At 46.4% G+C, this 27,266-nt stretch overlaps 1 protein-coding gene across 1 annotated transcript in view; it reads left to right on the top strand.

Moving 5' to 3' along the window:
* Window positions 1–27,266, top strand: part of unc80 (unc-80 homolog (C. elegans)) — a 378,796-nt gene that overhangs the window by 248,756 nt on the left and 102,774 nt on the right. The window contains exons 36-43 of the mRNA XM_085984208.1: window positions 6,510–6,641; window positions 6,763–6,906; window positions 14,340–14,440; window positions 15,996–16,082; window positions 16,485–16,668; window positions 18,428–18,522; window positions 22,558–22,647; window positions 25,022–25,123. Of these exons, the coding sequence (XP_085840334.1) occupies window positions 6,510–6,641; window positions 6,763–6,906; window positions 14,340–14,440; window positions 15,996–16,082; window positions 16,485–16,668; window positions 18,428–18,522; window positions 22,558–22,647; window positions 25,022–25,123 (935 nt within the window). The remainder of the gene's footprint in view (window positions 1–6,509; window positions 6,642–6,762; window positions 6,907–14,339; window positions 14,441–15,995; window positions 16,083–16,484; window positions 16,669–18,427; window positions 18,523–22,557; window positions 22,648–25,021; window positions 25,124–27,266) is intronic.

The following is a 27,266-nucleotide window of genomic DNA, read 5'->3' as shown; positions in this document are numbered from 1 at the left end:
CGTCAACCCCTTGAGTGTCATTTCCCAATCAATCCTACCCAACTCGCACCTCATACCATCGTAGTCCCCTTTATTTAAATTCAGGACCCTAGTCTCAGAGTCAACTATTTCACTCTCCATCTTAATGAAGAATTCTATCATATTATGATCGCTCTGACCCAAGGGGCCTCGCACAACAAGATTGCTAATTAATCCTTTCTCATTACATAATACCCAGTCTAAGATGGCCTGATCTCTAGTTGGTCCCTCGACATATTGGTCCAGGAAACCATCCCGTATACACGCCAGGAATTCCTCCTCCACAGTATTGTTACTAATTTGGTTAGCCCACTCTATATGTAGATTAAAGTCACCCATGATAACTGCTGTGCCAAGGCCCTTGAAAAATTTCACTAGATTGCTGCCTAGTTTAATGGCCCTTATTTAGCACAAAACGCTTAAAGAACTGGGGCCTAGAAATTCGGTTGGTAGCGCCAGCGGTTAGCGCCTAAAGAGCCCGAGAATTGGGGCGTAACCCAATGTTGGGGCGGGCACAATGAAGATAGCGACAACTCCCATATTGACTATACATTTAACGCCTGCGCTAAGTGTTTGCGCGCGTGCGCAAGCAGATCATGACGTCATTTCAGTGTGCAACGCCTTTTAGGCGCCCCTGACCGGATATTGGGTGGCGCCCGGAACCTTTACGCCTAGCGCTGTTAGTGACAGTTCGAAGGAATGTTAGCAGGCCCTTCTCGGAGTCGGGGGGCGCTATTTAAAGGGGACAGCTCTAGTATAAAAGCTGCAGCCACTTGGCCTGTTCATTGCGATCGTTGCTGGAGAGAGTTGGTGAGCTACTGTGGAGCAGAGTTTTGGGAATTTAGCATTAGAGTACTTGGGACCTTCAAACCTGTCTGGAGCAATTGGAGCACTACACCTAACAGCGTTTTGACCAACTGGCATCGGAATGGGAGCTGCTTTGGAGGGCGACGGCCTCATGGCCGAACACTGTGAAGGGGCAGAGAGACGGCGGGAGAGAGGTCCGGGATTGGCCAGAAGGAGGAGGGGCAATGGAGGTCGGCCAATCCGAGGGTATGCTGCGAGGGTCTTTAGGCAGCAGGTGTCATACCTTGACATGTCGGAGGAGCAGTGTGTGCGAAGGCTCCGATTCGGGAGGGACGTTGTTACTGAGCTGTGCCACCTGCTTGCTGAGGATCTGCAGCCACGTCTACGGTGCAGGACCTCTGTCGGTGGCCATAAAACTGACTCTTGCCCTCAATTTCTATGCCACCGGATCCTTTCAGTCAGCCACTGGGGACATTGCGAATATCTCTCAGTTTGCAGTCCACTGTTGCATCCGGCAAGTTACAGCTGCCCTTTATAGACGAAGGCATCAATTCATCACCTTCCCTCTGACCCTGGAGAAGCAGGCGGAGCGCGCGCAGGGCTTCGCTGCTATTGCGGACTTCCCCATGGTGCAGGGGGCGATTGACTGCACACACGTGGCTTTGAGGGCGCCATTCCTGAATCCTGAGGACTTCCGCAACCGCAAGGGGTTCCGCAACCGCAAGGGGTTCCACTCCCTCAACGTGCAGCTGGTCTGTGACCACCGCCAAATCATCATGGCAGTCAACGCCCAATTCCCAGGGAGCAGCCACGATGCCTTTATCCTGCGGCAGACCTCAGTTAGTGACCTTTTTGAGGGGCCGGCTCGACCACGAGGCTGGCTTATTGGGGACAAGGGCTATCCTCTCTGCCCATGGCTGATGACACCACTCCGTCTGGCCGCCACCCCAGCAGAAGAGCTGTTCAACAGCAGCCATCAGGCGACCAGGAACATTGTAGAGCACATTATTGGTGTGCTCAAACAGCGTTTCTGCTGCCTGGACCATTCGGGGGGAGCCCTGCAGTACTCGCCGGAGCAAGTGGGTCACATCGTCGTCATCTGCTGCATGCTCCACAACTTGGCGATTCGACGCACCCAGCCAATTCCAGCTGTCTCTTAACGTCTAGCAGAGCAGGCGGAGGAGGAGGAGGAGGAAGAGCAGGCGGAGGAGGAGGAGCATGCGGACGAGGAGGAGGAGGAGGAGGAGGAAGATGGAAGGGCTCCTGAAAGTGGAAGGGCCATCCATCAGAGGCTCATCAGGACTCGTTTCGAGGCCCCTCTGGCGGAATGATGGGTGTCTTTACTCCTGCGCACTTTGGATCTTTGAAAGCCTCTGAAGGCCAGCATCACTGTAAATAGTCACATGTACCATAGCACATTAAAACTTTTCTTTATTGTCACAAAAGTCTTTCATTACAGCAAAACAACGTCAAGTCAACAGAAACCATAACTAACAAAATAACAGTTAACTCTTCGGCAAAGCCGCAAAACGAAACAAACCATTTCCAACAATTACAACAGGTGAGGGTGTCCTTGAATTTGGCCAAAGAAACGTCTCCGCACCTCCCTCTACTGCTGGCCCCTTGATGGAGAACGACTTCTCTTTCGCGGCCGGCCCCTTCCCTCCCTGCTGCTCCTACGTAATTGAACCCCAGTGGCGGGGTCAAGGCTGGGGGACGCCTGCTGACTGTGTGGAAGCGCAGAAGCCCCTGAGGGACGGCCTGGCCGACCTCTGGTCTTGGAGGGTGTGGACGCAGGCTGCTTGATCTGAGCATGGCTGGAAGCAGTGTGCCCTGCAGGTGGTGGCAGCTGCACTGCAGACGTACCAGCGCTGGCATGTGCACTGGTCACCTGCCGAGAGAGGACACCTGCACCATGGTCGGACGACACACTGGCTCTCTGAGGGGACCGGTTCGGCTCATCCGCCACAATCGCATGCTCCACTGATTCCTGGCCTTGTATGGGACTGGAAGGGCCCGGGGTGATCCTAGCTGATGCAGATAGGGTGGCTGCAGTGAGAGTTTGCGTTGCCTCAATCTGGGTGTGGACGAGGCTGGCAAGTGGCAGCAGTGAGGACCTGTGTGGCAGGTGCCAGTGCTTCGGAGAAGCCCTGGACAGTTCTTTCCATTGCTTCGGACAAGGCCGGAGCAGTCCGTTCCACTGCCTCGGACAAGCCCTGGACAGACCTTTCCAGGGATTGTCCGAAGCCCTGAACAGTCCTTTCCATAGCGGCCTCGAAGCCCTGGACAGTCCTCTCCATGGCTGCCCCGAAGCCCTGGACAGTCCTCTCCATGGCTGCCCTGAAGCCCTGGAGAGTCCTCTACATTGCTGCCCCGAAGCCCTGGAGAGTCCTCTCCATTGCTGCCCTGAAGTCCAACACACTCTTTGCCAGTGTTTCTATTGACTGAGGCATCCTCCCCACTGCAGCCATCAGCTCAGTGTGCCTGAGCCGGGCCTGGGTGCTCATTTCAGCCAGGCGACGCACCTCCACTGCACTCTGTGCAGCAGTCATCGCTCCCTGCCTTGCCCTCCGGGGAGCCGGTGGCCGAACTTGCCTACCCACCTTGCGTTGCTGCATGCCGCTTGTTCCGGCAACTGGCTCATCATCAGAGCCCCCCCTCTCCCCTCCAGGGAACTACTATCCCCAGTCTGCAGATGTGTATGCTCCCCTGAGATTGGAACGGATGCTCCGGCTTCCTCCTGATCCTCGCCTCCGGAGGCACTGGCACTGGCAGCTTCAGGGCGTTGATCCCGAGTTGGTGATGAATCATCTGAAAGCAGGGAGGTGGAAGAGTGGCTTTAGCAAAAGGACAGGTTGGCGGCAAGGCATGCCAGATTGCGGCAAGGCTCTGACGTGGCTGCACACTGAGGAAGCATGCTGGCGGGGGGACCAAGTGGAAGGAAACAGCTGAAAAAGGTGAGAGCCTTACTCTCGCTGTCGAGAATGGGGTCGGCAGCTGCAGTGGTAACAGGACCACTCAGACGTCCTCCAAGAATCTGGTGCACTCTCTCCTCGAGATCCGTGAGAGTGACGACTTGTGGAGGCCCGCCACCGGTTCGAAGCTGGTCCTTTCGCATCGCCGCCAGCTTGGACTGCAGGGGAAAGAAGGGGAAGCTCTGTAACATGAGGCCTTGAGAGATCATCTCATGCCTCCCATGGTGCAAGAGCCCTTACATGAGGCCTTGAGAGATCATCTCATGCCCCCCATGGTGCAAGAGCCCTTACATGAGGCCTTGAGAGATCATCTCATGCCCCCCATGGTGCAAGAGCCCTTACATGTGGCCTTGAGTCAAATGTCCATGTGTGTGCCCAGAAAGGGCCATGGGTGCTTGCTGACAGATGGCCATTGGGGCATCATGGCAACAGGGTGCTCGAAGTCAGGTGCAGATGGAGGGAATCAGAAGTTTGCATAAACAACACTCACCCTAACGACCCGAGTGAGGTCGTTGAATTTCTTCCTGCACTGAACAGGGCTCCTGGTCGCCATGCTGCTGGAGTTGACCCTCAGAGAAACCTCCCTCCAAGATCGCCGGTAATCCTTTTGATTCGGCCTCCTGCCATTGTCAGGATACAGAACATCTCGACGGCGCTCCACTGCGGACACCAACTGGTCCAGAGCCTCAGTGCTGAAGCGCTCTGCTCTCTGTCTCACCTTCTCCATCCTCACCGAGTTTTTTGCGCCAGAGAAGGGCGAGCGCCGATTCTGAGGCCTACAGGGCGTTGAGTGTGGCAGCTCAGGCTGACTGACCCACCCCTTTAAGAGCCGGCCAGTGCCTGGAAGTCTCGTGGTTTTCGGTAATTGAGATCACCTGCGCTGCGCCCGTCCGCGCCGATATTGGGTAGCGCCTGAACTTTTGCGCCTTAGGAGCCCCGTGCAACGTCTGAATTTGCACCTCAATCCCCTTTGGGGGCGATGCAACCCAACATCGCGCCAGGCAGCGATAAGTTTTGTCTGGCTATAAACTTTGCGCAGCGCCAGTTCTAACGCCTCAAGCGGGGCTATACCCAATTTCTAGGTCTGGGTCTTTTTACTTTAGAAAAGCATAGATTGCAAGGAGATTTTATTGAGGTCTTCAAAATAATGAAGGGATTAGACTCTATCCATGTGGTTAGATTTTGAGTTAGATAAGTTAAGGAAGACCAGAAGACATGAGTATAGGTTACGTAGGCATAGAAGTAGGTTAGATGTCAGGAGGTTTTCCTTTTCACAGAGGGTCATCAACAGGAAGTATTGAGGCTGAAGAAATCACTGTTGATGTCAGAAGTCATGCCACACCAGGCCATCACCGTATATCCCCAAGCACAGAGAGAGACTTTGGCAAAAGTTTTGCTCCCTGAGCCCCGACAGTACAGTTGGATATTGAGTGAGTGTACAACAGCAGCCTGGTGTGATCTCTCTCGCTATTCCTCCCTGGAGGACACCCTATCCTACCTGCACAGCAGCAGACTGAGGTCTCAAACATGTGTCTTCCCATTCTATGGCACTGTGCCGTAGTGCTCCACAATGCAGTGTCACTAGCAACATTATAATGGCCCGGATTTTGCGGTCAGCAGCAAAGTGATGGTGCTCGCCGCTGACCTTGAAGAAAGCTGCCCACAAAGATGTAGCAGTCTCTGTGGTGTTAATTTGATTCTGGCGCCAAGTCTAGGCGATCTCCAGAGTCCAGCAACAGTGATGTCACTGGCTAAGCAGCCAATCATATTGAGGAATTCCCACAGACAGCAAACCAGGAAGTAAAATTTTACAGATAGCGAAATAAAGATTGGGACATACACATCGGATTAAGGTAGAAGCTGAAATATCATAAGCAAACTTTAAAAAAAAAGTTTTTATTATATTAAAAAAATATGGAATTTTTATCATAATGGAAAAATTTGACATTCTGCAAATATAAAATTAGTTTTTCAGGACCAGAGAGATTGAGCAGCAGTAATTGTGACTTAGTATGCTGTTAAAAACCCAGTTACACCTCATTGAACAAGGCTTAACTTTTTCGGGGGTTTTTAACAGCGATATTAGAACGTAAAAGCTGAAGTTCTTATCAGTTCAATGATTTCAGAAAGATTGCCGTCTGTGGGGACTTCTGTGGAGGAGTAGGGAATCACTGACAGCAACTTCTGGATTTCTGCGTTTAACTGCGCATGTGCGGATGCCAGAAGTTGCTGTCAGTTTCACAGTTGTAATGATGGTGAATGCTGACACTACAACCGCAAAATCAGGGCCACTGTTTCATTGCTTTTACACTGGTTACAGTGCTGCTGCTCATTGGTACTCTGTGCTCAGCCATCATTGGACTTCTGTTGCCATTTGACTTCTGCTGCATGCACAAAGTTCTCCACTACTTTACAAGGGGCCAATGATGTTGCAGTGATGGTAGGCAACAGTTTCATTGCAAAACTTAATTTTAAGCAAAATCAGAGAAAACCGAACTTGAAACTACTGCATCAATTTTACCAGAATAACTCCACAACTACTGTAGTGAACAACACACCATAGTACATAGTTTATTATGATAAATATCCGTTAAATACAGAAGAACCAGTGTCACCAGAAGTATTTATTTTGATTGTGTCTTAAAGATGTGAATTTGTATATATTTACTTAACTGGTCAATAAGTTTCTGATTTTCTCACTTTTGTCAGTTGAAGATGCTACAAACTTAGCTTCCCGCCGGCTGTCTGTCAGTCCATCCTGCACGTCCAGTACGTCCCATAGAAATTACTCATTCCGTCGAGGCTCCGTCTGGTCAGTGCGGTCAGCGGTCAGTGCTGAAGGTAAGTGAAGGCCATTCATTTAATTCATAAAGAACTGGGAAGTGGCTAGATTGTTATATTCTTTCACGGACAAGGTTCTTAATCATTCGGTGTGTGGAATAGGTATCTGTTTTCTGTGCAGATGAAGAAGATGCCACAGAGAACACTCCAACACATCATGTATTGCAGCCTCCTCAGGCTGTATTTCCTGCATGCATCTGTGCTACTGTACTGCCGATCGTTCATCTTATGGAGGATGGAGAAGTACGAGAAGATGGTGTGGCAGGTACCTTTTATCATATCTTGGTTTGGTGCTCATTTGGTTTTGGAGAAAACAAAGTTTTAAATAACAACTCAGAACTATAAATTTTATACAGTTGATTATATTTTAAACTACACATTCAGTATAATTGAATAGTGATCAATGTGGTAAATAGTGCAAATGATCATCAGAATCAGCTGAGCCCTATGGACAAAAACAAGTATCCTTTAATCGCCTGGTCCACTGCAATCTCTGTGTTGTGCTAGGGACTTTATTTCACTCATAAAGTCTTCAGTTCACAAAAGATTTGCTGCACATTTTTATTAAAAAAAACATTTGTTTTAGTTTTAAAAAGTTGAATTTTTTTTTAACTAGCCTGAGACAATTAAATCGCTCTGACTCGTTGTTACCATTGTTACTACCTCACCTATCGTAAGGTAATTTTACAAATCCGCATTGGTGAAACGAAGCATTTCTAGTTGGCAACGTGGATTCATAAAATTACACCTATTCTGTAGAACAGATGAGTAAATGCCTGTTTATAATGACTTGATGTTTGCAGCTTCACTTAATGCCTAAGTCTAGCAGCTATTTAACAACAATGAGCATTTGTATAGCAATTTTAACATAGAAAAAGGTCTCCAGGCACTTCACAGAAACGTAATCAGACAAAAATCAACACCTGCCAAAGAAGGAGATATTAGGAGGATGACTAAAAACTTGGTCGAAGAGGTAGGTTTTAAGAAGTGTCTTAAAGGAGGATAGAGAGGCAGAGAGGTATAAGGAGGGAATTCCAGAGCTTAGGGCCTACATGGCTGAAGGCACAGCCGCCAGTGGTGGGACAAAGTGATTTTGGGATGCAGAAGAGACCAGAGTTGGTGTAGGGCTGAATGTGGTAACAGAGGTAGTGAGCGGTGAGGCCATGAAGGGATTTGAACACAAGGATGAGAATTTTAAATTGGAGGTGTTGGGGGCACTGGGAGCCAACAGGGGAGAAAGGTTAGTGAGACTTGCTGTGTCGTGCTGTAGAATACGGGCAGCAGACTTTTGGATGAGTTGAAGTTTATGGGAGGTGCTGGTCAGGAGGGTGGCCAGAATAGCAGTGGCATAGTTGAGTCTGGAGGTGACAAATGTATGTGATGTGCCTCAATAATTCCGAGACTCGAAGGTAGCAGAACAAAACAAGGCTTTTATTAACTTAGAACGAAACACGTAAGCGAGAGAGATGTTGTCCTTCTGGAGATTGGGGCTAGACTGAAGCTAGCTTACAAACGGGGCCAGGTATGGGCAGAGCCCTACACACAGCACATTCCAGTATACAATACAGCACATTCCAGTACACAATACAATGAGGTCTGGGGGAAGGGAAATGACACTGAAACCGATCTCAGTCACAGGCAGTGATGAATGGAAATATTTCATCACATTCACCCCTTCTATAGATTTAGTCTGTTCGGGGGTTTGATAGTCCTCTGCGACCGACGTGGCTGTTGCGGTGCCGCGGGTGTCGGCTGGGTGTCCCCGGTAGCCTCCTGGGTCTCTGCCGGGGGTGCCGCCAGGGTTGTTGAAGGGGTAGTTGGTGGGGGTGCCGTTGGTCGGTGTTCTTCCGGGGGTGATGAAAGAGTAGTGGGTGGGTAAGAGTTGCTGTGATCGTCGTTGCCGCTATTGCCGTGGTTGTTGTCGATGCCGGCTGGGGCGACGTCTTTTATGGACACGGTGTCCTCCCTTCCGTCGGCGTGCCGGACATATGCGTATTGGGGGTTGGCGTGGAGTAGGTGTACTGGCTCCACGAGAGGGTCCGTCTTGTGGCCCCTCACATGCCTTCGCACGAGTACCGGACCTGGGGTGGAGAGCCATGACGGCATGGATACGCCTGAGGTGGATTTCCGGGGAAAGACAAACATTCGTTCATGAGGCGCGGTATTAGTGGCCGTACACAATAGCGACCGTATCGAATGGAGCACATCCGAGAGGACTTCCTGCCAGCGGGAGATAGGGAGGCCCTTGGTCCTTAGAGCTAGAGTGACTGCTTTCCATACTGTCCCGTTCTCCCGCTCCACTTGGCCGTTACCCCGGGGGTTGTAGCTGGTGGTACGGCTCGTGGCGATCCCCCTGGACAGCATGTACTGGCGTAGCTCTTCATTCATGAAGGACGCCCCCCTATCCGTATGGATGTAGCTCAGCATACCGAACAGGCAGAACAGGCTGTTGAGGCATTTAATGACCGTGGCGCTGGTCATGTCTGGGCAGGGGAAGGCGAATGGGAACCGGGAGTATTCGTCCACAATGTTCAGGAAGTAAACATTGCGGTCGACGGACGGGAGGGGGCCCTTGAAATCTAAGCTGAGCCGCTCAAAGGGCCGTGTAGCTTTGATTAAGTGGGCTCTATCTGGGCGGTAGAACCGAGGCTTGCACTCAGCGCAAGTGCGGCAGTTCCTGGTCAGGGACCGAACTTCCTCAATCGAGTAGGGTAAGTTACGGGACTTTATGAAGTGGAACAGCCGCGTGACCCCTGGGTGGCAGAGGTCGTTGTGGAGGGTCTGTAGCCGATCCCCTAGGCGCTGGCACACATCCCTCGTGAGAGGGCGTCAGGGGATTTGTTAAGGGCCCCTGGCCGGTAAATGATGTCGTACTCGAAGGTGGAGAGCTCGATCCGCCACCTAAGAATCTTATCATTTTTAATCTTCCCCCTCTGTTTATTATTGAACATAAACGCTACCGACCGCTGGTCGGTAAGTAGGGTGAAGCGTTTGCCGGCTAGGTAGTGGCGCCAGTGGCGCACTGCCTCCACGATGGCTTGGGCCTCCTTTTCCACGGAGGAGTGTCTGATCTCGGGCCCTTGGAGGGTCCTCGAGAAAGCTACGGGCCGCCCCGCCTGGTTGAGGGTGGCCGCCAAGGCAAAGTCAGACGCATCACTTTCCACTTGAAATGGAGTGTTCTCGTCCACTGCCTGTAGCGTGGCCCGCTCAATATCCTGCTTAATGCTTTTGAAGGCGGCGTGGGCCTCAGCAGAGAGCGGGAAAGAGGATGCTTTCAAGAGGGGGCGGGCTTTGTCGGAGTAGTTGGGGACCCATTGGGAATAATAAGAAAATAACCCCAGGCATCTTTTCAGGGCTTTGGGAGTGTTGGGCAGGGGCAGCTCCCGTAGGGGGCGCAATCGGTCGGGGTCTGGTCCGATTTCCCCATTCTCCACCACGCTGCCTAGTATGCAGAGGCGCGTGGTGTTGTAAACGCACTTGTCCTCGTTGTAGGTGAGGTTGAGTTTTTGTGCGGTTTTCAGGAACCTCTCGAGGTTCGAGTCGTGATCCTGCTGGTTGTGACCGCAGATGGTGACGTTGTCGAGGTAGGGGAAGGTTGCCTGCAAGTGGTGGTCATCGACCATGCGGTCCATCTCCCTCTGGAAGACCGAGACCCCATTCGTCACCCCAAAGGGGACTCTGAGGAATTGGTAGAGGCGTCCGTTCGCCTCGAAGGCGGTGTACGGGCGGTCCTCTGGTCTGATAGGGAGCTGGTGGTACACTGACTTGAGGTCGATGGTGGAGAACACCCGGTATTGGGCGATTTGGTTCACCATTTCTGATATGCGGGGTAGCGGGTACGCGTCTAGTAGGGTGTACCTGTTGATCGTTTGACTATAGTCGATCACCATCCGTTTCTTCTCGCTACCCCTTACCACTACCACTTGGGCGCGCCACGGGCTGTTGCTGCGTTCAATAATGCGCTCTTTCAGGAGCCTGTCTACCTCGGTCGCGATAAACCGCCTGTCCTCCCAGCTGTACCTCCTGCTTTTGGTCGCTATTGGCCGGCAGTTAGGGGTAAGGTTCGCGAATAGCGAAGGCGGCTTTACCTTCAGGGTAGCCAGACCGCACACTGTGAGGGGCGGCTGGGACCCACCGTACTTGAGCGTGATGCTTTGGTGGTTGCACTGGAAATCCAGGCCCAAGATCACGCTCGCACATAGGTTCTTCATGATTAATACTTTAAAATTATCATATACAGTTCCGTTAACGCACAATTGTACCGTGCAGTAACCCAGAATGGTCGATGTCTGGGTTTTATCAGCCATAGAGATGGTACCCTGAGTAGGGACCACCTTTAGGGAGAGTTGTTGTGCCAGTTCTGGGTGGATAAAGCTCTCCGTGCTTCCACTGTCAATTAAGCATTTAACCCGGCACCCGTTTACCTCGATGTCCACCATTGATCTGGATAGCGGGTGCGGCCTGGTCTGGTCCACTGTGACCGATGCCACTGTAGGGCCCTGATCGATACAAGATGGCGTCCACGCTGTCTGCTCACAAGATGGCGGACCCCACGAGGTCGGGCAAGATGGCGTCCAAGATGGCCGCTCCCACGGCGCACACGCGGCGGTGGCGGGTTTTCCGGCGGTTGGTTTTCCGGCGGGGTTCCCCCTGCACACCTTCCCGAAGTGCCCTTTCTTACCGCACTTAAAGCAGGTGGTGCCTTTCGCCGGGCACAGGTTTCTGGTGTGCTTTGGCTGCCCGCAGAAGTAGCAGTTGGGTCCCTGACGCGTCGCGGCTGTCGTAGGGCTTCTGGGGGGAGAGCGGGGCCCAGCCGGTGTCGGGCTGTCGGGCGGGGAAGATGCCTTCCAAGATGGCGGCGCCCTCGGTGCACACGTGGCGGCGTGGACGGCGCGGGCTGAAGAGTAGGCGTCCGAGTTTCTCTGGGCCACATCCAGGGATCGCGCGGTGTCCGCAGCCTGTTTCAGGTCCAACCCCGTTTTTTCCAGCAGTCTTTGCCGGATGTAAGTGGAGCTGAGGCCTGTGATGAAGGCATCGCGAACAAGCTCGTCAGTGTACACCGCGGCTTTTACATCTCGGCACTTGCAGTCTTTGCCAAGCATTTTCAGGGTGCTTAGGAACTCCTCCACCGATTCCCCAGGTCGCTGTGCGCGGGTGGCGAGCAGGTGCCTAGCATACACCTCATTCGTAGGCTGCTGGTAATGCGCCTTTAAGATGTCGCAGGCAGCCAGGTACGTCTCGGCGTCGTGGATGAGGGGGTAAACCCGGTGGCTTACCCAATTCCGCAGAATTCCGAGTCTCATCCTTGCAGCGTCCGTAGCGTCTTTGACGGCTGCGGAATTGTCCAGGAAGAATTCCACACACTCAAACCAGTGTCCGAAGCGTGCTGATGTGTCCGGAGCATGTTGATCCAAATCCAAACGTTCGGGTTTCAGGAGTTGATCCATAGTGTTGAAAAAATAAGTTAATAAAATTGATGTGCCTCAATAATTCCGAGACTCGAAGGTAGCAGAACAAAACAAGGCTTTTATTAACTTAGAACGAAACACGTAAGCGAGAGAGATGTCGTCCTTCTGGAGATTGGGGCTAGACTGAAGCTAGCTTACAAACGGGGCCAGGTATGGGCGGAGCCCTACACACAGCACATTCCAGTATACAATACAGCACATTCCAGTACACAATACAATGAGGTCTGGGGGAAGGGAAATGACACTGAAACCGATCTCAGTCACAGGCAGTGATGAATGGAAATATTTGATCACAGTATGGATGGTTTTGGTAGCAGATAAGCTAAAGAAGAAATGAAGATGGGCAATGTTATGGAAGTGGAATTCGGCAGTCTTTGTGATGGAGAGGATATAGGGTTGTTAACTCGGCTCAGGGTCAATTAACACACCAAGGTTGCAAACAGTCTAGTTTATTCTGAGACAGTGACTGGGGAAGAGAATGGAATCAGTGGTAAAGCTACAGAGTTTTTGGCATGGGCTGAAGACGAAGGCTTCGATCATCCCAATGTTTAACTAGAGAAAGTTATGCCTCACCCACTACTGGATGTCTGGCAAGCTGTTGGACAACACATAGGCAGGAGATGGGCCAAGAGAGATGGTGCAGAGGTAGATCTGGGTGTCATGTGTGGAACCTGACCCCATGTCTTTGTGTGATGTAACCAAGGGGGAGCATGTAGATGAGGAAGAGGAGGGGGCCAAGGATAGATCCTTAAGGGACTCCAGAGGTAATGGCCCGGGGTAGGAAGAGAAACCATTGCTGGAGATGCTTTGGTTGGATAGACATGAGTGGAACCAAGCGAGGGCAGTCTCACTGAGCTGGACGATGGAATATAAATGTTGTAAGAGAATGGTGTGGTTGACTGTTTCAAAGGCTGCAGAGAGGTCGAGAAGGATGATGAGGGATAGTATACTACAGTCAATGATGTAATTTGTTGCTTTAATTAGGACTCTTTCAGTGCTGTGGCGGGGCAGGATCCTGATTGGAACGATTCAAACATGGAGTTGTGGGAAAGATGGGCATGAATTTGGGAAGCATCAACACATTCAAGGACTTTGGAGAAGAGGCAGTAGATTGGAAGGACAGAGGGTCGAGGGAGGTTTTTTGAGGAAGGGGCAATGATAGTTTTGAAAGGAGGGAGACATTACCTTAAGGAGCCAGGAAGAGAAATTGGTTGGTCAGCAGTTTCGTGGGAATGGGGACAAGAGAGCTGAAGGTGAATATCATGGACAAGATGAGCTCGGAGAGAAATTAGAAAATGACACTAGTTTAGGGCTAGAGCAGGGGAGAACCTTGGGGAGGTTTGTGAAATTCATCATATGCAAAGCACAGTGGGGAACCCAGTGGAAATAGATCAGTACAAATAATTCTTGACACTACATCCTGTTTTGGAAGAGTAATGACCCGTATGCCACTCTACTGTTTTTACATTGGCACCAGAGAGCCAGTTTCAGCAGGCTTGGAGTCTGGTGTTATACAGAAACTCAGAGAAAACATGCAGGACTGGCTACCCACATTATATAACTGGAACTGTCCTCCTTATCCTGACTGCTGAACTGTAGGCTTCCCTTTTCATAGATCCATAACACTTTTGCAACAAGCGAGCTCGTCTTGTTTACACTATGGAGTGCAACGACAGATGGATCTGTGCACCTACAATAGGCTGCTGTCCTAAACTCTAAAAGCACCTGTACTGATCAGGACTAGTTATAAGAAGTAAAGTCTGCCATGCAGCTTTGCATTGTAAATCATGATTGGAGCTGGCTTTTATCATGTATGTAGCTTTCAATGCTATACAGAATGAAGAATAAACACTATGGAGGTAAAATTCCTCAGTCCTTCCATTGCACTCCCACCATCACTCCAGTGGGAGAATGGCAGAAGAACTGGAAGATTGGCCTGGCCTGTGCCAAAAGTTCCTGCTGGCCTTCTAAGACACAGAGCCTCCATATGCTAATTAAAAGGCAAACTTCATGGAGCGTTTGGGGCTGGAGACATTGCCCTCCCTATGCCCTCCACCTATATGCAGAGCAGATGAACTCCCACTGCCACCCCACCATACTCTAGCAAGATCAGCAGCAGAGGTCACCAGGCTGCATAATTAGGTTGGACCAGTGTGTTTCTTTTAATGGCTCATTAATGGGCACTTCATGTTTAGCATTGATTAGCCTATATGATACTTTCCTTTTTTAGTGAGTGCAGTAGCACAACAGGTGTTGTGGAACTGTTTGATTGAAGACCCCGCACTCGTTCTGCGCCATTTTCTGGAGAAGCTCACTATTAGCAACCGTCAGGTAACAAAATTCACTTTTTTTAAAAATTGCAGCAAGAATGGGGACTTATTTTATATTACATTTTTAATCTTTGCAATGTTCCCACAGCCACACTTCCACTTCCAATTAGAAGGCTTGTGCATAATGCGGTCGCCAAGTTGTGACAACAAGGCCCTCAAATTCCACGCAACTTGAGTGCTTATATTTCTTACCTGTTTGAATTTTGTGGGCTAGGAAGGGGCTGTTCTTAGCACTGTGGCCTCATTAAAGGATAAGTGCTAAAGCAAAACACCAAGATCTGTTAGTATCAAAAAATTGAGATATATTTAATATATATACATATATATATATATGAATTGATGGAAATGTAGGTTTAAAGTTTTGATAAAATATGTTAGCAAATCCCAATGTACATGCATTCAGATTGCAATATTTAGACTATAGGATAAACTTTGAGTCCATGCTGGCAGTAAGCCAAGGTTGCTCATTGTCAGCACGGACTCAGAAAATTTACCCTTGTGTTACTACTTATCTGAATAACGTAATGAATTGGTGTCATGCCCATGTGAAAATATTAACTTTGCCCCTTTTTAATGTTTTAATTTATTTTGTGTCCAATGTATCACTTTCAAACATTTATATTTTATCTGCTCTGATGTGGCTTGTACCATTCTTGGGTTTCCTTATTACGTGATAATTCTTAATTCCTTATTATAATTACAGATTTGTTGCTGTGTTCCTCTTTTTGTCATAGCCTGCTATGTATTGTAATTTCTTTGTCAAGTTAGAAACTTGAAATAAGATGGTTCGTCCATAACATACACATATATTTGGAAAGTGCCGTAGCTGAGTTTAAGCAATTTAAAGAATTGATGCTGAATATAAGTGCTGTATGTTGTAAAATTTGTGGGACAAAAGTGGAAAATCAGAACCTCTTCCATAACCTTTGTTTTACACAGAATTTTACATCATTTAAGGGCCACACCAACCCTGTGCATAGTGTTTTTTTTGATTCACGGTAATGTTGAAGTAGAATTTGCTGAAAAAATGTTTTTTTTAGTGATATTGATGCAAATATTTCAAAGATAATAGCATCAATTTTGAGTGCCCTCACCTGGTGTTAACTAGGCAGTAATGGCCTCCAAATGGGCACAGTAACCTCACCACCCCATTAAGACCAGCCAGCTCCATCTCAAATGGAGCCTACTGCCGGATGTCCAAAACGTCTGCCTATTTCAGGCGATAGGCCCCTTTCAATATGGAAATTGGGGACCAATGAGGTAAAAAGGACCCCAATTGCCATTTTAGGTAGGAACTGGTCAGAGCCTGCGAAAGATATGAGTACTACTTCAATAGATACATTAACCAAATCTGACATCTGTACAGTTTCTAATTATAATGAATAGATTGCTGTAACAGTGTTAACAAAGCATATATTCCAATAACATCTAGTGAAATAATTTTACATTTTGTAAAATCTTTCTGCTATTTCAATGAGTAATTTTAAATCATTATTAAATTACAAAATGTACAAGCTTCAAAGCTTTGTTGCTTAGTGGCACTTTTTCTTTTGTAGGATGAACTGATTTACATGCTGCGAAAACTTCTGTTGAATATTGGGGATATGCCTGCTCAGACATCCCATATTCTCTTTAACTACCTGGTAAGCATTACCAGTGTCTTGCATTACATAAATATTGTTACCCATACATATCCAATAATATTTTTCGAATAAAAGCTACCCATTTTTATATCTGACCTTTTCAAATGTTTAATGATCTGCTAGAGAGACAGTGATTGACTACTCTGCAATCATCTTCATGGTAGAGCTAATTAAAGCACATGGAATTTTGGAAGAAAGCCACAAATCACATTTAAGTTGCTTTAAGTTCTTTTTACCAATTACCTGTAAAAGTACTAATACAATTTTATGTGTGTGGGGATAGGGGAAGAGTATGGCCCTGAAAATATGTAGGATGCTCTCTAGATTTGGTTATGCAGTTTATTATTAAAGAACAGTACTGAAACATACTGTCAGTTTTCATCATTTTCTGTTGCATTTCAGGTTGGTCTGATCATGTACTTTGTGCGTACCCCTTGTGAATGGGGCATGGATGCAATCTCAGCCACTGTCACCTTTCTATGGGAGATTGTGGGTTATGTAGAAGGACTTTTCTTCAAAGACCTGAAACAGACAATGAAAAAAGAACAGTGTGAAGTCAAACTGCTGGTTACAGCCTCTATGCCAGGTAGGAGTACAACTAGCTACCAAAAGCCGACAGTAAAATGTGGTGTATTTCTAGATCCATATTTCTGATTATTTTAATTATGATCAGGTACTTTTCATCATTTCTGTGCATTCACTGAAATTATAGATAGAAAGTGGCTATTTATTTACATAATGCTCTGCTATTTAACTTTAGATTGTGACTTAGTTGCTGAAAATGTATCAAAATAATTGCTGATTCTTTCTCTGCACCACTGTCACTGCTGTAATGCAGTGATAGCTGGTGTCCACACAAATAGCCACAACAAAAAAAAAGTATTGGGTAACATGTTGACTAGAACTGGCAAATGAAAGGGTTAAGATTGAAAACGGATAAAGTGTTATTTTATACTAGTTTTCTACTACTTGAAACAATTTTCACTTAATTTACTTAGTTGTAATTAAAGTTTAAATTACTGGGATTGGACAGAAAATTGTGGGCCTGTGAATCTGGTTTGAATTACTGCTGTATGCGCCCAGCATATGACGCTCTGCGCTAAAGGTGAAAATTACTCCATTATTTATTCATTTTTGACATAAGCATTAAGCAGACACACTCATACTTATGGATAAAAACAGAAATAAATATAAATTGGAGTCCATCTAAAACTGGCAAAATTTGTCTGTGCTCTTTTATCTGCAATTTTTTAGTGTCTCAATAACACAGTGGTTAACTCCATCATGAATCCTTTAGCGTGCTTCTTCCTACTCCAATGCTCTTGTTGTCAGAGTGAAAGACTTGGAGTGTCGGCCTTCCTTTTGCCCTGCTCAGATACAATCCACAGATGCTCATCTAATGATCATTGAATAAGTCAAATTCCCAGGGCCATCCAGAATCCCTTGCATACCTCTCACCAGTATTTCACATTTACCAGGCATCCTTGACTTGTCTACAAGAACTACATTGTCACATTGCTAATGTTAATTATCCACAATACTCTGCCTGGTGTAGATTTTTGGGAGAACTTTGTGCTCTACGGAGACTAACAGCATCTCTGTCCAGAACTAGGAAGTGAAAGAGTTAGGATTGGGTCTGTCAAAAGTGTCATGTGTTATTTTATAGTAATATAAAACTTTTAAGTGCAACAATTTTTACTTACTTTACTTAGTTACACTTAGCTTAATTAGTTGCAACAAATAGCTTATATTTTATATATCATTTTACGGGCTCCCAAGTTTTTCCCCATCATCCAAGAGTGAAGTCTACCCATGTCTCCTCTTGTTATGCACCATTCATCTTGTCAAAGCGGATTGGACCAGCAATTTACTTCTGGGCCTGTACCAGTGTTTTTTTAGCCAGCTGTGATGTGTGCAAGAGTGGTCGGGTGATTTTTGTATGGATTTTTCCATCCTTTAAGAGACACCTTTCACTAACAATACAGGTAAGATCAAACACTAGGGATAATTTTCAACTTCGCTGCTTGGTTTGTAATGTGCTGGAGCAGATTGCCCACCTGTTAGAGAACTCATCCTATTTTCAGCCCATTGAAGTTAATGGGATGAAAATCAGACAAGTTCAATAACAGGAGGACAATCTGCTCCAGCACATTGCTGCCCAGGCAGCGAATTTGAAAATTACCACTACTATGTGGGGATTGTGGGCACAAACCCACATAATTGGTGAATGTACCATGCAAAAAGCTAATGAGTTTTTGTCTTTTTGTCTCGGTGGCTGATTTAAGAAATGTTAGCCTAATCTGTTTAGTGAACAGTTTAGATGCGGGGCTTCTTTGTTACACCAGGCACAAAAACTTTAGTTGTCCATGGACAAAATGAATGTGATATTCCAACGCAACTTCCTGTACATGAGGATACACAGTTTGAAGCTGTTCTTAAGGTAAAAAGACATAATTTATTATTATGAGTAATTTAATTGTCTCGGGTTTACATTCTGTTATTGCTCAGTAGAGTTCAGCTTACATTGCATAAATGTATAATTGTTACATATGTACACCATATAGTGAATACCTGCTGTTTTTGTCCCATTTAAGGGCATGCCTGTTACCAATATACTCCATTTGAATGCATGCCTGTTATATGTTTACACCATTTAAATTAATGTGTATTTTATATATAGATCCTATTTCAGTGTATGTCTGTTAATTATTTACTTTTTATAGATGTATGCTTTATTTAAGTCAACATTTATTAGCCATTCATCTCTAGTCTGTCAAATGTATAGTTAGAGCAGTTTTTGTTTTTAATTTGTATTGTTGTGCTTCATATAATACATAATCACACACAAGAAATTATGATGCTCATTTTCACCCCTGTAAATGTTAAAATATATTATAGGTCCAATAATATATTTTAATGGATGGAAAATTGTGGTTAGTGCCCACAACCAGTGGTCAAGGCTTCCTGCCAACAGCATGAAATGCAATAATTACCCCTTTGTTCATTTGAAATAATCAATTCAGTATTCATTATTCAATAAGCACTACCTGGAATTCACTAAATGCATGTTTTCTACTTAACTTGTTTGAGCCATCTTGGAAGTATATCGCCGTTCCTTCATTGTCGCTGGGTCAAAATCCTGGAACTCCCTCCCTAACAGCACTGTGGGAGTATCTTCACTGCACGGACTGCAGCGGTTCAAGAAGGCAGCTCACCACCACCTTCTCAAGAACAATTAGAAATGGGCAATAAATGCTGGCCTTGCCAGCGACGCCCAAAATCCCATGAACGCATAAAAAAAAATCTACAATGATTCCAATGTTATAAGACAACATTTGCTAGCTAAAGTTTTAATTCTGTAAAGTGTGCCCACTCTTTCTGCAACGTTCCTTCTAGCAGGCAACAAAGAATCTTAGAAACGTGCCACATTAATAGCAAATATCACACCATATCATGGAACTGTATCAATCTCCATTACATGGCTGAGATCTTCTGTCCTCCCTCTGCTGATTTTTTCCAGCAGAACTGAGGCAAGAAATGGGTCAGCCATAAATTTATGTTGTTTCCATTTCCTGCCAGAAGTGACAAATGACGTACAATGGGCCAGTAATTCCGGTCCCAATGCGCGAGTACGGACGGGGTACTCACGCGTGGGCCCGTTGGAAGTGCCGGATTTCAGCATGCGCGGGAAACCGGCATTTCCTCCAAGGGGTTCAGAGGTCCAACGCGTGCGTGCAGGACTCTGCGCGCACGTGTTGAACTTCCTTCTTTTTGACAGGTTTGCCCGTGTGTAAGGGCCTGAACTTTTTAGACATATAAAAAGGAGGCGTAAGGACTTGATTCTTTAAGGTAAGTGGTCTATTATTTAAAATTATAACATTTTTTCCACAGCTTTATTGTTTTTAAGGACTTTACAGTAAGGTAAGTTTATTTTTAGACCCGATTTCTTAAAAAATTATTTTTTTCAAAAATTTAATTAATTGTTTAAAATCGTTTTTTTAAAGTTATTTATAGTTCATTTAATTAGTGGGATGTTTTTTTAAATTTTATTTAAAGTTTAAGTAGTGTTTTGGGCGCCTGTAGTTTTCATGAGTTTGACAGTTCACAGAATCACAGAAACCCCACAGTGCAGATAGAGGCCATTTCGGCCCATCGAGCCTGCACCGACACTTATCCCACCCGATCCCCGTAACCCCTACACCAACACATATCCCACCCTATCCCCATAATCCCACGTATTTAATCCCCCTAACACTAAGGGTCAATTTTTATCATAGCCAATCAACCTAACCCGCACATCTTTGGACTGTGGGAGGAAACCGGAGCACCCGGAGGAAACCCACGCAAACACGGGGAGAATGTGCAAACTCCACACAGACAGTCACCCGAGGCCGGATTCGAACCCGGGTCCCTGGCGCTGTGAGGCAACAGTGCTAACCACTATGCCACCGTGCTTACTATCAAACTCATGAATGAAGTTTCCCCTCCCCTGATTGGCTGCCCAGTGCTCACCTGATCCCAGCCGGCACATCGCACTAACTACGCCGCTGGATCAGGCAAGCACAGCGCGCCAACAGCTGAAGCGGGCCAGTGACAGGAATTCCAAGCAGTCCCGGCGCGCATGGTAAGTGCACATCGGGGGCTTGCACGCACGGCAAGCCCCCGATCCTAATTTCTGGGCCAATATGCCTGCCCACATATGGGCAGATGTACTGTAATATTCAAATGACCGAAATACCTCTCCAATGTATTTTCTGTCATTCGAGCCATAGCTATGTTGGATGCCAGGAATACCTATTCGTCCCTGGTATCCAGTGCTGTCATAGAATCATAGAATGCTACAGCACTGAAGGAGGCCGTTTGGCCCATCGAGTCTGTGCCAGCTATTTGAAAGAGCAGCCCAGTTGTCCCACTCTTTCCCCATATCCCTGCAATATTTTTCTCCTTCAGGTATTACTCCAGTTCCCTTTTGAAGGCTACTATTGAATCTGTATCCACCACCCTATTAGGTAGTGCATTCCAAATCCTAACCACTCGTTACATAAAAAAGTTTTTCCTCACGTCAGCTCTGGACCAAAAGGCCCTTTTAATCAATTCTTCTGCATTCAATTGTACGCACTAAGGTGTCAATCTTGAAGATTTTAAAAATGTTATTGTCCGCAGAGAGGTAATTGGTCACATTATGCTGCAAGAGGTGTCAGAGACCTCCTTGCCTTGAGGAGGAATTTCTTCACCCAGAGAGTGGTAAACCTGTGGAATTCTCTACCACACAAGGCAGTAGAGGCCAATTCATTAAATATATTCAAGAAGGAGTTAGATATATTTCTTAAGGCTAAAGGGATATGGGGAGAAAGCAGGGACAGGGTACTGAATTTGGATGACCAGCCATGATCTCATTAAATGGCGGAACAGGCTCGAGGGGCCGAATGGCCAACTCCTGCTCCTATCTTCTATGTTAAAATCAACTGGGGTTCGGGGCGCATCTTTCTGTTAAACAGAAGTCCTGCCCTGTCATAAACGTGCCCAGTTCCACAATAGCGGAAGATTTTCCCCCACGTCTCTATACATAAACAGTGCTGACATTAAAAGCAATATATATTTAAGAAAAAGTGCCTTTTATACTATAATTTGCAATAATTTCTCAGTGCTTTCATTTTTTAAAGACAATAACCCATGACTGTACAGAGATTACCATTCATTTTTGTGCAACTCAGCAACTAAACTAGATATAATGTACCCATGGCTATTTTGTGCATTTGCTATATGGTTGTTTCCATTTATTGTATGGCTATAATAGTGGTGTGTTGCTAGCCACAAAATACACCCATTGCATGTGTATTACAGCATATTTTATATACTTGTGGGCTTTTATGTGTTCCTCACATAAATCGGTCAAATTAAAAAGAAAGACTTGCATTTATATAGCGCCTTTCACGACCACCGGACGTCTCAAAGCGCTTTATAGTCAATGAAGTACTTTTGAAGCGGAGTCACTGTTGTAATGTGGGAAACTCAGCAGCCAATTTGCGCACAGCAAGGTCCCACAAACAGCAATGTGATAATGACCAGATAATCTGTTTTTGTTATGTTGAGGGATAAGTATTGGCCAGGACACCAGGGATAACCCCCCTACTCTTCTTCGATATAGTGCCATGGGATCTTTAACGTCCACCTGAGAGAGCAGACGGCCTCGGTTTAACATCTCATCCGAAAGACAGCACCTCCAACAGTGCAGCACTCCCTCAGCACTGCTCTGGAGTGTCAGCCTAGCTTTTTGTGCTCAAGTCCCTGGAGTGGGACTTGAACCCACAACGTTTTGACTCCGAGGCGAGTGTGCTACCCACTGAGCCACAGCTGACACTATACAAATTAACATGACAACATGTTCTATACTTAGAAAGGATTCACTGTATTCCCTTTCTCTCTGGTTTGTATATGTTCTAATTGCTGAACCTGTCACATTATTTCTTTCTAGGAATGCTTGGAATTTTTTAATATTCCTGAAGCTCAGTCAAACCACTACTTTTTGATGGATAAACGTTGGAACCTGATACATTATGCTAAAGTAAGGCACTGATCTATTTTACATCACAAAGGTCACATGCTATTGTGCTGATTATTTTATAGGAGAAAGATTGCAAAACAGGAAACCAAGTTAAAAATGTTACAAATTGAATTGACCAAACATTTCACTTTGTTACAATATGCTTACAATATATTAAAAAGTTTATTTGAAAAAGAGGGGCCTAAATGTGAGATGCCGCAACGATGACAAGTTTAGCAGAAAAAACCTCAGTCCGTGCGCTCGGGCCACTGCTATGTTCGGCAGGATCTTTTAAGTGGCCATATTGAAATGAGGCTCCTGTACCCATTTCCGGACCTATTCGCAAAATTTGTTTAAACTAGTCAGAGACCACTGAAGGGTGCGGAGGAAGCCTGCATGTAAGTTTTTTTTAACTTAATTTAAAGTGGAGCGAGGAGCAGCAAGAGTTCTCCTCCCTCCACATGAAGACTGTGGCCGCTGGCCAGCTCACGCTTGCCGCCCTACTGATCTCTCCCCCGCCTCGGACTCACCTGTAGGCCTCGGCTAATGTCCAAGCCGACTGAAATCGGTCAAGTCCCGACCGGTGAGATGGATTAGGATGCCCGCAGCCCACTGTAATTATGATGGTGGGGCCTGAGGACCAATTTAGAACACTCCTTGGGCCTCTCTGTTCTGGCGCGCCTCAGCTGCTTTGGCCCCGGAGTGTTTTGTGCAACAGAATTGTAATTTAGAATATCCAGAATTTTTTTTGCACTATACTTTTCTCCCCTGATAAGAATTCCAGAACCTCATCCAATTGTCATTCTGTGATGTCTGTGAGACCAGATAGTGAATATCAGCAGGCTATTGATCCATGGGGCATCATTCCTCACTTGCACCTTTCAGTAGACTTCACTGGACAGCAATCAGAAGCAGAAACATTGGTTATTTTTTTACCTTCCCTAGGTTGGGAACATAGGAACAGGAGTAGGCCATTTAACCCCTCAAACCTGTTCAGCCATTCAATGAGATCATGGCTGATCTGTGATCTAACTCCATAAACCCGCTTTTGCCCCATAGCCCTTAATACCCCTGGTTAACAAAAATCAATCAATCTCAGATTTAAAATTAACAATTGACCTCGCATCAATTACCGTTTGCAGAAGAGAGTTCCAAATTTCTACCACCCTTTGTGTGTAGAAATGTTTCCTAATTTCACTCCTTAAAGGTCTGGCTCTAATTTTTAGACTATGCCCCCTACTCCTAGAATCCTCACCCAGCAGAAATACTTTCTATCTACCCTATCTGTTCCCCTTAATATCTTGAAAACTTTGATCAAATCACCCCTTAACCTTTTAAATTCCAGGGAATACAACCCTAGTTTGTGTAATATCTCCTCGTAATTTAACCCTTGGAGTCTGGGTATCATTCTGGTAAACCTACGCTGCACTCCCTCCAAGGCCAATATATCCTTCCTAAGGTGTGGTGCCCAGAACTGCTCACAGTACTCCAGGTGTGGTCTAACCGGGGTTTTGTATAGCTGCAGCATAACTTCTATCCCCTTGTATTCTAGTCCTCTAGATATAAAGGCCAGCATTCCAGTCGCCTTTTTGATTATTTTCTGTACCTGTTCATGACATTTTAATGATCTATGTACCTGAACCCCCAAGTCTTTTTGGACCTCCACTGTTTTTAGCTTTTCACCACTTAGAAAGTACCCTGTTCTATCCAATTTAGGTTCTACCTCACATTTGCTTACATTGAAATCCATTTGCCACAGTTTTGTCCATTCACTTAATCTATCAATATCCCTTTGTAATGTTATGCTTTTATCTACACTGCCTACAATGCTGATTATCTTTGTGTCTTTGGGACACTAATGTCAGTTACTTAACTGAAAAGAAGGCTTATTAGAGCACCTTATCATGTCTTTCAGAAACACCTCAAAGCTTCACATACAGTAAATTCCTTTGAAGTACAGTGACCTGTAATGTAGATGGACACTGCAGCCATTTTGTACACAGCAAGATCCTACAAACAAAAATGAGATGTATGATCAATTAATCTTTTATTTTTGGTGCAATTGGTTGAGGGAGGATTGTTGACCACAACACTGGGACACCCCTTATTATATTTGAATAGTGCTAAGGGATCTTAATTGCTCACTTAACAGGCAGGTGGATCAGACCTTAGTTTAACATCTCAACTGATGATTGCACCTTTGAGAATGTAACAGTTCCTCAATACTGGATTGGAGTGTCACCTTAGATTAAATGCTAAAATCTGATGTGGTGCTAGTGTTCACTTGCAGCCCAGCTGAGGTAAGGTAACTCAGCACAGGCATGGATTGAACCTGGGATATTCCTCACCATGCACTGCATTTACCCACTAACCTATTGACCTGTTCTTTTTACAGACCTATGTACGAGATATTTACCCATTTCGGCGGTCAGTCTCGCCACAGCTGAACCTCGTCCAAATGCTTCCAGCAAAAGGGCAAGAACTGATCCAGAAACAGGTAAGTAGAAGAGCACTGTAGTGCCACATTGAGGCTTAACTTACAGTCCTTTGCACATAGATTTTGTTCTGTTCAAATATACTTGTGTACAATTAAATAGCAAATCTTTTGTACAACTGCTGAAGATGAGGAGATCCTGCATGAGGTGCATGTGATGAGGGCTGCCCTCTCTGCCACTCCTTAGCTCCAAACCATTGCACCATGTCTGCAAGGTGGTTCAGTCAAGTTTCAGATCACAACTAAGGGTTACTGTCCCTGTATGTGCAAGTCCTCTGCTGCCAGGTTGCTGTAGGTACCCTTGCCGCAGATGGCACAGTTTTACAGCTGCCCCTTTGCTGACCCAATATAATTCCCAAGTAGGCATGCCATGGGTGGCAGAAATGGTTGATACCATCTTGGTGTATATGACCAAACTGGCAACGCTGTCTCATGATTACCCTGGCATGCCTTCTTTCATGCTGTACCATACAATATGTGATAGGGTAATTCTGAAGAATCTTCCAGCGTAACAGTTAGTCAGACATTCACATCGTAGTAAGAAACTAGGGGTGTACTCCTATGGGAAGATGAGCCTCAACTAGCACATCTGTCAGAATGAGGTAATAGCGCCTCTCTCTGCAGATGTGGGTGTGCATGAATGCCAGGCGAAAATTAAAGAAAACGTTTACAAAGGGCTTTTTAAAAGCCCTCGAATCAAATCAAATCAACTTTTATTGTCATTGTTAGTGCACAAGTGCAGTACAACGAAATGTAGGCTTGCGGCTCCCGAGAGTGTACAATTTGGATTAGGACACTTAAACATTTCAACATACATTTGTACATATATATTAGCACAAATATGACCATAATAAAGTGCATCGGCAGATGTGCAGGCTTTAGTGTTTATTTGTGGAGTTCAGTAGGATGACAGCCCTGGGAAAGAAGCTGTTCCTAAATCTGGTCGTACGGGTGCGAATGCATCTGTAGCGTCTTCCAGATGGCAGGAGGGCGAACAGACTGTGGCTGGGGTGGGTAGGGTCTTTGATGATGGACCGTGCCCTCCGTAGGCAGCGTTTCTGATATATATGTTCTATGGTCGGTAGCCGGGTGCCAGTAATGCGTTGGGCAGTTTTGACTACCCGCTGCAGGGCTTTCCGGTCATGGGAGCTACAGCTGCCGTACCATACCGTGATACAGTTTGTCAGGATGCTCTCTATAGTGCAGCGGTAGAAGTTAGAGAGGATCGGGGGTGACAGATTACATCCCTTCAGCCTCCTCAAGAAATATAGGCGCTGCTGGGCCTTCTTCACCAGAGAGGAGGTGTTGAGGGACCAGGAGAGGTCTTCCGTGATGTGGACTCCGAGGAACTTAAAGCTGGCCACCCTTTCCACCTCCGCCCCATTGATGTGGATGGGGGTGTGACTTCCGCCTTTGGACTCCCTGAAGTCCACGATTATTTCCTTTGTTTTCTTGGTGTTAAGGGCCAAGTTGTTGTCGGCGCACCACTTCACGAGATGCTGGACCTCCTCCCTGTAGGCTGACTCATCGTTGTTGGTGATCTGGCCTACTACCGTGGTGTCATCTGCAAACTTGATGATGGTGTTGGAACCATTAACAGCCACACAGTCGTGGGTGAAGAGGGAGTAGAGGAGGGGGCTCAGCACACATCCTTGTGGGGCCCCCGTGTTCAGGGTCAGGGTGGGGGAGGTGTGGTTGCCTAATTTGACAGACTGGGGTCTGTTTGTTAGGAAGTCCAGGGTCCAGTTGCAGACGGAAGTGTTCAGGCCAAGAGTTTGGTGGCCAGCTTGTTGGGGACGATAGTGTTGAATGCTGAGCTGTAGTCTATAAACAACATTCTGATGTAGGTCTCCTTACCATCTAGGTGATTCAGTGCCGAGTGTAGAGCAGTAGTGATTGCATCCTCCGTTGATCTGTCTGAACATCTTCCCCCCCCCCCCACCCCCTCCGCCCAGGGCTCCTTCTTTGGCTGCACTAGAACTGTGTTGGCATCACAGTGCAGTCAATGACTTCTTGCAGCCACCAGCTATTTTGAAAAAATAGCTTTAAAATTGCCACTTTGCCGCACAGTTTTTTGTGTGCTTGAAGCCAAAGGTTTCTAGCAGCTCTTGTATCTTCTCAAGCTAGGTGTTGGGGGAATACCATC

This window comes from Somniosus microcephalus, chromosome 4 (assembly GCF_052327205.1).
Source record: "Somniosus microcephalus isolate GS21.2 chromosome 4, FLI_Smic_1.0, whole genome shotgun sequence".
Classification (NCBI taxonomy): domain Eukaryota; kingdom Metazoa; phylum Chordata; class Chondrichthyes; order Squaliformes; family Somniosidae; genus Somniosus; species Somniosus microcephalus.
The sequence above is the reverse complement of the archived record's forward strand: the minus strand, read 5'-3'. Positions and strand labels throughout refer to the sequence as shown.